Consider the following 13,233-nt stretch of genomic DNA (forward strand, 5'->3'; position numbering starts at 1 on the left):
CTGCAAACTGCCGGATTGTAATTGCTGGGACAAATTTGTAATTGCCGGGCTCCCGGAGAGGTTTGGGCTGGGAGGGACCCCAAAGCTGCTCTGATTGCAGCCAGGACAGGGCAGGGATGGGCAGGGATGGGCAGGGATGGACAGGATCAGCTCCCCGGGCTGGGTCGGCTGCTGCAGGGACAGCCGGACAGAAACACACGGCAAAAAATCCTGAACTGGAGCTTGCTCTGCCTCCCCCAGCCCGCTGCTCATTAGAACCGGGTTCAGAACCTTCACAGGACTGTGAAAGAGGCTCCTTCCCTTCCCTGGCTGGGATCAGACCCTGCAGAAGTCCCCCTGCAGGGATCCCAACCTCAAAGTGTCCCTTCCCGGTGACATCCCGGTTCTCTGCGCTGGAAATAGGGATGTTTTATCCCAATTTCGAGCCTCGCAGCTCCTCCCGGAGCCCTTTCACATTGAAAGTTGAGATCATTAATTAAACGAATGGTTATTCTCGGCCTTTGTTTTCGAGCCGTCTCAGCCTGATGTTTCCAATGTCTTATTCCTGAATGGAATGTCATTTTCCACTTAAACAATGCTGCCAGATGCTTCAGCCACCAAATCCCAATTTTCTCCCTCCACTTTCTATGGTCGTGCTATTTTAATGTTTCATCAAAGGGATGAGCTCTGTTGCATTCCCTTCCTCTCCTGGATTTCCTTCATGTAGGAAGCTCTTTATGAAATAAAAACGTCCCATTAGTCTGTTGCACTTTGTATTATCCTCCTTATTACCTTCCTTCAGCTTTTAAAATTCTTTAAAGCCTTCAATCCCGAGGTGGGCACGGGGGCGAGCCTAAAACTTGCCGAATTCATTCTGCACATTTCCCGAGGAGTGGTTAATTAACGGAGAGCAATGCAGATTTCCCGGTGCCACAGCCCCGCTCCCCAGTGGGTTTGCAGTTTCCAGGTTTTATTTTCCCTCTGCCCCTCATCCCGTGGGCTGCTCTGCCCTGTTCCCCAGGCTGGGGGAGGAAAGCCGGGGCTGAGCCGGGCTCAAACAGCCCCGGGCCCTCAGGAGGGCTCAGCCTCACAGCAGCTGCGGGATAAAGCTGCTGCTGCCTCTTCTCCCGACCCGGGATCCCTCATTTCCACCCCGAGGGACAGGAGCTGCCCTGCGCCTCCTGGGCACCCGGCCTGGGATGGGCTGGGATGGACTGGGGTGGACTGGGGTGGACAGAGCTGGGCTGGGATGGACTGGGATGGGCTGGGATGGGATAGCATGAATTGGGCTGGGCTGGAATGGACTAAGCTGGGCTGGGATGAACTGAGATGGGCTGGAGTGAACTGTCAGGTCCCTTCTCACCCAAAGCCCTGGGGGATTCTGGGGTTCTGTGAACCCTCTGACTGGATTCTCTGATCTCTGGGTAGTTTTTCCTGGGAAAGTCTCTTGTTTGCTGAGCTCAGCAGCAGGAGGTGGCTGTGCCTCAGGAGCAGGGCAGGGATGTTCCAGGAGCACACAGGGCTGGGGCTGACCCCAGGGCTGGGGCTGCAGGGGCTAGGGCTGGGCCAGCCCAGCCAGGACTAATTGAGGCTTTCCTCCTGCTGCCCCAGCAGCCTCTCCCAGCAGGAAAAGGGGCAGGAAGAGCAGAGCAGACAGGTCTGTCTGTGCTCACCGTGTCTGTGAGCCGGGCTTTGGGCTTTGGGATGGCTCTGGGCTAACAAAGGACTCCTGGTGTGAGTTCAGCTCTGAGAAATCCCAGCTGTGCTCAGTCTAAACCCGGCACTGGCAGCTCCTGCTCACAGTCTCCCTCTCCCCAGGTGTTACCTGGAGGATGGAACCTCCAAAGGGGCCTGGCTGAACCGCTCCAGCATCATCTTTGCGGGCAATGACAAGTGGTCGGTGGATCCGCGCGTGTCCATCGCCACCACCAACACGAGGGAGTACAGCCTGCAGATCCAGGACGTGGATGTCACCGATGACGGGCCCTACACCTGCTCCGTGCAGACCCAGTACACCCCCAGGACCATGCAGGTGCACCTCACTGTGCAAGGTAGGCCAGGGAAACCTGGGCTGTGGGTGGGAAACTTCAAACACCTTCCCTTCCCTTCCCTTCCCTTCCCTTCCCTTCCCTTCCCTTCCCTTCCCTTCCCTTCCCTTCCCTTCCCTTCCCTTCCCTTCCCTTCCCTTCCCTTCCCTTCCCTTCCCTTCCCTTCCTTCCCTTCCCTTCCCTTCCCTTCCCTTCCCTTCCCTTCCCTTCCCTTCCCTTCCCTTCCCTTCCCTTCCCTTCCCTTCCCTTCCTTCCCTTCCCTTCCCTTCCCTTCCCTTCCCTTCCCTTCCCTTCCCTTCCCTTCCCTTCCCTTCCCTTCCCTTCCCTTCCCTTCCCTGTATTTCCCCCAGACTGTTCCCTGCTCTCAGCTCTTCACAGCTCTGGTGTCAGTTTTCACGTGGATTTATTATTTATTGTATTGTTCCAGGGTGAACAATTCTTGGTTTTGATTGTCTTCTAATAATTAATGCCCTCCCATGCAAGGGCTAAAAAAAAAAAAAAAAAAAAAAAAAAAAGGCAGGTCGAAAATTAATTGCATGTATAAAATATATCAACAGGAGCTTAAAATTAATTAGGCTAACTAGGAGCATATAGAGAAATAATAACTCAATAGTTAAAAATATGCATAATTATTAGGCAATTGCATTTATATCTTCAGAAATGCAAAGTATAACCTAAGGCTTTAACTTATTAGTCTTTGGTGCAATCATCATTAACATTTTCCTTTGCATTTTTATGAGTAATAAAGCAATGAATATAAAAAGGGGCAGGACTGAACTGGCAATCCCTGTTAATCCGTGTGGGACATGGAAACCCCTTGGGAATGACGGGGTGAGGCCCCTCCCCAGCCTCCTGCCCCTCTGGAATCCTGCAGGAATTCTGGGCTGGGACTGAGCTCGGTGTGTCTGCTGATTTAAATATCACTGAGGCTCTTTGGGACCTTTGTGAGTGGATTCCAGATCCATCAGTGCTCGGTTTGGGGCTGTGCTGGGACACAGGGACAGCAGGAGAGGGGACAGCCCCAGGATGGGACAGGAGTGGAGGGGACAGCCCAGGATGGGACAGGAGGAGAGGGGACAGCCCCAGGATGTGACAGGAGAGGAGGGGACAGCCCCAGGATGGAACAGGACAGGAGGGGACAGCCCCAAGATGGGACAGGACAGGAGGGGACAGGACAGGATGGGACAGGAGAGGAGGGAACAGCCTCAGGCTGGGCCAGGGGAGGCTCAGGGTGGGCAGCAGCAGGAATTTCCCCATGGAAAGGGAGCTCAGGGATCGGCAGTGCCCAGGGAGGTTTGGATGCCCATCCCTGGAGGTGTCCCAGGAACAGCTGGAGGTGGCCCAGAGGGCTCTGGGTGGGCACAGGGTGGGCACGGGGCAGCTCTGGGGGGGCTGTTCCAGCAGGGACTCCCTGCCCCCCAGCTGTGTTCCCTGACATCAGGAGCCTGAAGCCCAGGGCTGTGTGAGGGGCTGGAACGTCCTCTGCGGCTCCAGGGGTTCCTGGGGTGACACAGGGAATTCTCAGGGGGTGACACAAGGAGTTATCCTGAGATCATCCAAGGAATTTTGGGCTCCCCAATCCCTGTGGATGCCAGAGCCAGCACAGCACGTTCAGGACACTACCAGGTCAAGTCTGGGTCGGTGTTACTCACTGCAGTTACTCCTTTGTGTAGTGAAATAGTAACTGAGATATCGGAGAAAGAAGAACTTGTGTCTTTAGCCCACGTTTACAGCTGTGAAGGGAAAACCACATGAAAAGAGAGGAAGATAATCCAGTGAACTTAATTTCAGTGACCTTATTAAAAAGGAGTGAGAATTATGAAGTAATTAATTGAAAGTTTGGGTGGCAGCAGTTTGTAATCAGCTCAGTCTATCTCAGTGCCAGGTGCTGCATCTGCAAAGTCACGAGCTGCAGGTGATTTAAAGATCAGATGTTTGTCACAGCAAAGTGAAAACCCAAATTTCCTTTGGCCACGCTGTTTCTGGGGATTTTTCTACTAAAGGTTTTGCTTTCTGCCGTTTCTGGTCTGGCATTTATCCTACCAAAGTCCAAACTGCCTCCTCAGGCTGGGCTTTGGGGTGATGGGGTCATCACTGGGACAGGTGACAGTGACCCTGGAGCCAGGCTGGGCTTTGGGGTGATGGCATTTAGTGGTGACAGTGACCCTGGGGCCAGGCCTGTGGCCGTGGTGTCCCCAAGAACAGGGCTGAGCTCTGTGTCCCCATGTCCCCCCAGTGTGGACTGCTGCTGGCACAGCACCAGGATCCTCTGGCACAGCTGGATCAGGTCTGGGGCTGTGCTGGGGTCTGGGGGCACAGCTGGATCAGGATCAGGTCTGGGGCTGTGCTGGGGTCTGGGGGCACAGCTGGATCAGGTCTGGGCTGTGCTGGGATCTCGGGGCACAGCTGGCACAGGTCACTGCTCTGGCAGCTCCCAGCCCTGTGTGTGCCCCCCTCTGTGTCCCCTGTGCCTTCCCCAGCCCCTGCTCCCGGCGGTCCCCAGTCAGGGATCAGGGACACTGACCCTGCTGCCATCACAATTTCCCACCTTATCCTTGTCCCTCTCTGTTCCCACCCAGCCCTGCTCTGTGCTGCCCCCGGCTCCACCTCCCCCTGCAGGACCCTGCTCCTGCATGGAGCTCTGAATAATTCACTTCTCCCTGGAAACGCCTTTTATAGATTCCGTCAGGAACCACAACCTCGGGTTTTTATTTAAACATGTATAATGTTCCCAAAGTAATACTCCAGGCCCTTTTTTTTTTCTGTTTAATAAACCCCCTTAATGTCCCCTAAATATTAATGTATTGATTTAGTCTTTGCAATGTTTGCAAAGTCTAATTTGTTTCCTCAGCCGGGCCAAGAGGGACTTGCATTTGAAGCTAACGAGATAAATCTTCCCCAAATTTATTTAAAGTGGGACAAAATAAATATGCAAAAGACTTTAAAATCATCTAACAACCACTTCCCAGAGAAAACTGACAATCCATTCCTCTTTTCAATTGCCAGCACTCGAGAGCAGGGTGTCAGCTGCCTTTATAAAATGAACTGGCTGGTGCCAGGCGCTGGAATTGTGCTGTCCCTGGGGAGCCCAGGGAGGAAAAGGCTTGGAGGAGCACTTCTGGAGGGGGAACATAGCCACGGGGGGTTTGTTCTGTGACCCAGAGCCCCCAAAGGTCCCTCTGTGTCCCAGCAGCAGCATCCTCAGGCTGGCCATCCCCTGTGTGTGCCCTTTGGGCGCCAGCAGGGGCTGAGGGCAGCCTCTCCCAGGACTCCTGCCTGTTTCCCTCCGTTCCACACTTGTCCCTCCAGAGGCTGTGGGGGATCTCTCACTCCAAATTCACTGGGAGTGGTTGTGCCCTGCTCTGCCAGGCAGGGGGCACAGCAGTGCATGAGGTGTGAGGTGGTCTATTCACAGGGTGGGATGGGGGATGTTCAATCTGGAGTGCAGCAGGGCTGCTCTCATCTGAAACTCCTCCTTCTGCCGTGGTGGGGCTGCTTCAGCCACGGCTTTCCACCGTGGGCCTGAAATTCCCATTGCCAGGGACCTGCAGGGAGAGGAGAATCCACCCCAAAGGATCATTTCCCCTCACCCTGAGGACAATCCACCCCAAGTGATCATTTCCTCTCACCTTGAAGAAAATCCACCCCAAATGATCGTTTTCCCTGAGGAGTGTTGGTTCTGTTCCCTTGAACTTACTGGAGTGGGATTGTTGGTGACACCTGAGAGTCTTGCTACAGGTGCCTTCAGCAGGGCCCAAAGGGTCTTCCAGGAACTTCTTGTGTCATATGGCAGTGCCAGGCACAGGAGGAGGAAAAAATATGGGATAAAGCTAAAAAATGAACCATCCTCACCCCTTAGAACCCAGCTTGTGTTAAAGAAAATAATTATAATCTCCCTCCCTCAGGGAAACAAAGGCACCCAGCTGGGGATGTCCTTTGGGAATGTCCTGGGAGCCCCAGGCTGCCCAAAGGATCCCAAACCAGCCTGAAGGATGGGGTCATGGAGGTTTTGGGAGGAATGGGAATGCAGCATCCTGAGCTGCTGGCTGAGACTCTTTGTGTCCTGGGGTTTTATGGGATTAAGGCAAAGACAGGAGGAATCTGCTGCTTTGGAACAATGGGAATTACTGTAGAGTGATGTTTCATTGGCGTTGATGGGACCAAATCCTGCTGGGCTGGTTTAAATTGTTATTCCCTTTATTTAAAGGACAATGACTTCACCCCAGGGCAGCCTCGTTTGGACACTTCCCCCAGAGTTTATTTAGGAATGGACTGGGGGAGTGTTGGGGTGGTGACATTTGGTTTATGGCCCTCTGCAGGTCTCGGTGACATCTGAGTGCCACAGTCCTGGCTGTCCCCAGTGCCCCTCTGGGAACGTCCCCTTGCCATGACAGCTTCTGGGGCAGGAATTACCCTGGGATTCATTGCCATCATTTCCTCACCACAAGTGCTCCTGGAGTTCTGCAGCCCGGGCGGGAACATGAGACCTGCCTGAGCTCTCTGAAACATTCAGTTATTCCACTGGATTTCTGCTATTTCCTCCTCTTTAGCCTCAGCCCATTCCAAAGCCCCTGTTTGAAAGAGGCTCCGTTTGGCTCTGCCTTCCCGCCCGGTGCAGACCCTGGGACCTGCAGTGGTGCTGCTGCTGCTCTCCCTGGAGGAGGGAAGGGACGTGCCGTGGGTTTGTGTGTCCCTGCTCTGACAATCCTGTCACCCTGGAGCTGGGGCTGTCACCCTGGAGCTGGGGCTGTCACCCTGGGCGCTGGGGCTGTCACCCTGGGCGCTGGGACTGTCACCCTGGGCGCTGGGGCTGTCACCCTGGAGCTGGGGCTGTCACCCTGGGCACTGGCACTGTCACCCTGGGCGCTGGGGCTGTCACCCTGGGCGCTGGGACTGTCACCCTGGGCGCTGGGGCTGTCACCCTGGGTGCTGGGACTGTCACCCTGGGCACTGGCACTGTCACCCTGGACGCTGGGACTGTCACCCTGGGTGCTGGCACTGTCACCCTGGGCACTGGCACTGTCACCCTGGAGCTGGGGCTGTCACCCTGGGTGCTGGCAGGGCCCTGGCTGGTGTCCCTGGTGCCAGCTCAGCCTCAGCAAACGCTGCTGCCCCAGCTCCTGGTGTGCCAGCCCCTCTGCAACTGGGGGAGTTATGGGGCAGGAATGTCCCACCCCAGGAGAGCAGCTCACCAATGAACACCACCAACAGCAATAGGGGAAGGGGCTCATAGGGGAAGCAGAGGGGAGAGGAGAAATACAAACCTGAAGCACTTTGACAGCCTGGGACTCTGCCAGGGAAAATGGATGTTTGGGCTCAGAGCAGGAGCTCCCTTGGCCTCGGGGCTGCCCTGGGAAACAGGAGCAGCATCCTGGAAAGGTTCTGGGGATGCACAGGACCCTCAGCACAGTGTCCCAGGATTTACCAGCTGGGAAAGGGGAGCTGGGGCATGTCCAGGGCAGGGAACGGGGCTGGGGCCAGAGCTGGGCAAGGTGATTTATGAAATCAGAAATGAAACTGGATTATGAAACTGGATTTCTGAAACTGGAAATAGTAACAGAGCATTTTTCTCCCTGAGCCCCACCTCCAGGGTGTGAGGATGCCATTCTTCCAATGGAATTTATTCCATGGCACACCTTGGCTTGGGTGTAGGAGCTGGGAACGTGGAGAAGAGAAATGTCGTGTGCTCTGAGCTGTGCTGGGGGCTGAGGGAGAAGCCCCAGGGGTGGGGATGGCTCTGGCACAGCAGCTCCTGCTCACACTCCTCACACGAGGAGCATTTCCTCCTCTGCTCTGCACATTCCTTCCTTATTTCCAACCCCCCATGGTTTGATTCCGATTTTACAGCCTAAGAAAGGGTAAAGGGAGGAGGATGACAATATCTGGTATTTGCAAGCGGCCAAATCCACCAGTTGGAAAGAGCAGAACCAAATGCCTGTCTCTAAAAGGAATGTATGCAGCTAATTTAGGAAGATTTCTGGAGACGCTGAAAAAACAACTGAGAAGTAAAGTGGCAGATTCATCCTGCAGGATTGAATTGTGAGGGCTTTGAAAGGCAGCTTTAAAGGGTTGGGATGGAATGTTTCCTGCCTGGGAAATCTCCATGTGAACGAGTAGATCTTTGATTGTACAGCTTCCCTAGAGGCGTGAAGAAAACTTTACAGTTGTCCATCAAAAGATTCCAGGGCAGCAGATCTGTGCTTCCCTGACCTGGCAGGGGTGCAGGGACACAGGAGGGGACAGCTGGGGAGGGACATGCCCTGATCCCAGGGGACAGGGATAGGAGCAGTGGGAACAGCCCCAGGCTGGGCCAGGACACTGCTGAGTTGGAGATCAGGAGAAGTTTTCCCTGGGAGGGTTGTCCATTCCTGGCCCAGCTGCCCAGGGCAGTGCTGAGTTGGAGATCAGAAGTTTTTCCTAGAAGGGATATTCCAATCCTAGCACAGATGTCCAGGACAGGTTTCAGTTGGAGATCAGGAGAAGTTTTTCCTAGATGGGGTATTCCATCCCTGGCCCAGCTGCCCAGGACAGGTTTCAGTTGGAGATCAGGAGAAGTTTTCCTTGGAAGGTGTATTCCATCCCTGGCCCAACTGCCCAGGGCAGGGCTGAGCCCCATCCCTGCAGGGATCCCAAAGCCCTGTGGATGTGGCACTTGGGGACACGGTCAGGGTGGCCTTGGCACTGCTGGGAGCAGTTGGACTCCATGGTCTGGGAGGGCTTTTCCAAGCTGCCGAACTCTGTGATTCCCTGATTTCTCTCCCTTCCTGCTGGGTGGGATTGCTGTTGTTCCCTGTGACCCCAGCCCTGTAACATCCCCTGTTCCTTTCTGGGAGCAGCTCTCCTGGGGAATGCTCTGAGGATTCCCTGCAGGAGCCACACAACACAAACCCCGTGAGTGAAATTCCCGGGGCTCCATCTCCTGCGTGGCACAGTCAGTGAGGCAGGAACCAGGACCAGAAATAGCACAAGATCTTCAGCTCCAGACCAGGAAACGACAGCAAAGTTCAAACCACCCGCCATTGATTGGTAATACAATCCCATAATATGACTCCAGCTCCGATTATCCCCACTTATCACGGGCCGTTCATCCCAGCTATTCAGATAAAGCTGGGGAATTTGTGCAGGCAGCACAGCCCAGCCCCACGGTGCATTCTCAGTGCTGTGCTCAAGGAGATGCATGCACAGAATCTCTTCTTTTACTGCAGGTTTTGGCTTTTTTTTTTTTTTTTTTAATTTTTTTTTCTCTTTCCCCCCACCTGATGTTTTGAACGTTTCTCCCTTCAGGTTAATATGTTCATTTATAAGGAAAGGATTAGACACAAACCTCATGAGAGAGACGTGAACTGGAATGTGAGTGTGCAGATTGGAATGGATAAAGAGGCACTTGAGGAGCTGGATAAAACCAGAGTGTTCCTGATCCTCTGATTCCAAACCTGCCTCAAGGCCAGCGCTGCTGAAGACATTACAGGGAGCAGAATAAACAGCTAAAAATTGCTTACTTATAAAAAGCTTTGTAATACCAAAGGCTCGAGTAGAGAGAAAACTGTGAGCTATTCTGTTGACCCCCGTGGATTACTTGTTTTGTTGTCTCTAGGACTCAGAAATGTTCTTATTTTATTTAGGCAGAAATTTTAATCGTCCCCACTTTGCATTTAAAACATGATATTATTTCCCCTTCTATCATCTGCAAGAGAAAACAGGGAAATTTCCTTAAGAGCTGGCAGATTAGCTTTGTTGTGTAAAGCAGACCCTGGCAAAAGGAATTATAATTAACACGAGCTTCCAATGCACAATGAAAGGGTTGGTTTGGAGGAAAAGTCTTCCTGCTGAAACACTTCAAAGCAGAGGCTTTGTTTTGTGTTCCCACTCAATTGGATGGAGCCAGCACATCCAAATATTCTGCCCATAAATATTCCCAAATCCCTGGATGTGACACCAGCAATTTGTGAGTGGAACTTTCCTCGGCCCAGGTTTGGGGTTGGAAAGCTGTGGCAAATTATTTCCTCCATAACTCTGCTCAGCATGGATGGCCAGAGCCCTTTAGGAGCAGGAAATGAGTCCTTGCTCAAAGCTCCCATTGATTTTTGGAAACAAGCTGCTCCTGCCCACCCACAGGAGGGGAAACAATCCCCAGCACCCACCCTGACCTCTGTGAGACCTGGTGGAATTGATCATTCATTTGGGTGCTGCGTGGTTTTCACCTTCTCAGGGACATGTTCTCATTGCCTTTGTTATTTGGGAGGCCTTTTTGGGAACAATGTGACTGTGACATCACTGCCCTGGCAGGGTGGGCAGGCCCTGGAATAGGATTCCCAGAGCAGTTGTGGCTGCCCCTGGATCCCTGGCAGTGTCCCCAGGGCCAGGCTGGAGCAGCCTGGGGACAGTGGGAGGTGTCCCTGCCAGGGCAGGGGTGGCACAGTGTTACTGTAGGACACGAAAGAAAGACTCCAAATATTTCAGCAGGCAAAGAGCACAGAAAAAAGGCTTTATTGTCTAATTCTGAGTGCCTTTGATAAGGTGTTCCCACACAGATTTAACATGGTTGGTGAGTAGGAACGACACCTCTCTGATCCCATGGGTTAAACCAGAGAAACAGCAAAACACCAACTGGAGAAAGATTGTTCTGAGAAAGGAGAGTTTTTGGCTAGGATGGGTTTTGAGAAGAAGCTTTCTTGAGAAATTTTTCCTTGGGAAAAAGTCAGCAGCTGCCAGCAGGCTGAAATCTCTCAGAGCAGAAACATCAGGCCCAGAGCATGGGGTGAATTTTCATGTCCCTCCCAGGGCAGCCCCATGTGGGACCCCAAATTCTGTGATTCCCAGAGCTGGGTGGTGCAGCTGCTGCTCCCCTTTGGGGCACTCTGGGCTCCCCAGGGGCTCTCAGAGCTGTCCCTGTGCCTCTCTCCTTGGGGGTCACAGGGATGTCCCCATGGAATTTGGGTCCAGAGGGTGACAAACGACTTCCAGGGGGTTTAAGCAGCTCCACTGCCCCCCTGGCATTCTGTCCTGGCCACCATCAGTGCCTGGGCCAACAGAATGTGTTTAGTGGCTTCTAACTCCCAATTACCGTGAATTAATCAAGATTTTTATTTATTTATTTGTTAATGTCTTTGTTTAGTCATTTATTTATTAATTTCTGGGTGCTGAGGCCGTGGTGCCCTGGCCCAGAGGAGGCCCTGCTGTGGCTGTCCCCTCCGAGGGACACGCAGGGTCATTAGGGGCAGTCCCTAATTAAAGCAGCCTTTGGAGTCCCTGATTAAGCAGAGTTTGGAGTGCTCAGCCCCACAGCCCCTCTGCCTGCCCCGGATTCTCCTGCAGAATTGATTTATCCCTTATTTATCCCTGGTTATTGGTCATTTATAGGGACAGGGTCATTTATGGAGACAGGGTAGTTTATGGGGACAGGGTAATTTACAGGGTCAGGGTAGTTTATAGGAACAGGATAGTTTATGGAGACAGGGTCATTTATGGGGACAGGGTAATTTATAGGGACAGGGTAATTTATGGAGACAGAGTAGTTTACAGGGACAGTGCACAGGGTCTTTGTGGTTTCTCAGTTCTGCTGATTTCTGCCCTGGATCTGAATCTGGCACCCGACCAGGGGAGCAGGATGGGGATCTATCATTGATCCATCAGCAATTCCAAGCCTGAAATTCTGGGAAAATGTTCTCCTGGCCTTCAGTCAGTGCAGTGCAGTGCCCTGCCAGGGAGCTGCTGCTCCTTCCAGTGCCAGCACCGCTAAAATCCCAATAAAATCCCAATAAAATGCCATTATCAATGGGACAATGCCCCGTGCAAAGTGCCTGTTCCCTGGCGGAAAGGCACGGAGCATCCCAAGAACATCTCAGGAGCATCCCAAGACTGGGCTGGGCCCTTTGGGGCTCCAGGGAATTCCCAGCCCCTTTTCCTGCAGAGGAATCCCAGAGACATGGGAATTCTCCATTGGCGGATCCCCCGTGCTCAGCACCCCAAACTGCCGGGCAGGCACCAGCCCGTGTTAACTCACTGTTAAGTGTCTGGAGAACAGGAATATTAATGAGGCCATTAATCCCCATTAATAGCAGCAGCTCCCGTGCCGTTGGAATGTCAGCAAGATTAAATCACACCACTCCCAACACATTTCCGTGGGACGGGGGCTGCTCCAGAGGAGGAATTAATCATGTGGAAAGCAATTCCAAGTTCCAGTGTTAGATAATCGGTACTAATTTCTGGGCTTTGTAGAGGGAACAAAAAATAAATACTGAATAAATTCGTGTCCACTGACTTAATCCAGGGAACAAACTTTTCCTGCCCTGGGCTCAGTCAAGGCACTGGAAACTTGCTGAGCAAGTATATATTTATATATTTTATATGTATATATTTATAAAAATATATATTTTATATATTATATGTTTGTAGATTTTTTTTTAATATTTGTATACAGATAGATGTCTACGGATAGATGTCTATAGTAGATAGACGTCTACTTGCTGAGCAAGTATACATTTATATATTTTATATTTATATATTTATATAAATATATATTTTATATATCATATATTTGTATATAATTATTTTAATATTTGTATACAGATAGATGTCTATATTTCTGTATTTATATATTTAATATCTATAGATATAGATATAGATAATGATATAGATAATTTCTATATTTCTAATATTTATATATTTTTAAAGGACATATTTGTGCTCAGTACAACCAGAAGCTCACAAGCCATCACGTGGCAATGGGAGCTGAATGAGGAACATTAGTTTTTGGTGCTGCCCCCACCAAAGCCCAGCCCAACTCCCCCCTCCAGGGAAAGGAGTGAGTTACATCTCCACCTGGCAGTGATGCAAACACGACTGCTCCTGCCCTTCTCTTCCAAAAATTAGAGACAGCCAGATTGAAATGCTGCAGGGTGTGATGCCTTGGAAGGCTGAGCCAAAACAGTGACTGGACAGAGTAAAGTAGGGATTTATTGAAAGGCCTTCAGGGCACACTTTGGGCAGGACAGGACCTGGCCAGGGCTGCAGCCAGGGTCCACTACAAATAGTCCCAACAATGGTTCCGTGGTCACAAGGTCTCACACTTTGATCAGTTTTGGTCCATTTGCACATTGGGGTTGAATTGTCCCATTCCAGCTCCAGGCTGTGAGGTCCCATCCTTCTTGTTCCTCCCTCCAGCCCACCCTTGTTTGTGCTTTGGGGCTGAAGGTTGTCCTTGGTG

At 51.9% G+C, this 13,233-nt stretch overlaps 1 protein-coding gene across 2 annotated transcripts in view; it reads left to right on the top strand.

Moving 5' to 3' along the window:
* Nucleotides 1-13,233, top strand: part of NEGR1 (neuronal growth regulator 1) — a 169,262-nt gene that overhangs the window by 73,597 nt on the left and 82,432 nt on the right. For both annotated transcript variants that reach the window (XM_066325306.1, XM_066325307.1), the window contains exon 2: nt 1,798-2,030. In XM_066325306.1, the coding sequence (XP_066181403.1) occupies nt 1,798-2,030 (233 nt within the window). The remainder of the gene's footprint in view (nt 1-1,797; nt 2,031-13,233) is intronic.

This window comes from Sylvia atricapilla, chromosome 9 (genome assembly GCF_009819655.1).
Source record: "Sylvia atricapilla isolate bSylAtr1 chromosome 9, bSylAtr1.pri, whole genome shotgun sequence".
Lineage (NCBI taxonomy): Eukaryota > Metazoa > Chordata > Aves > Passeriformes > Sylviidae > Sylvia > Sylvia atricapilla.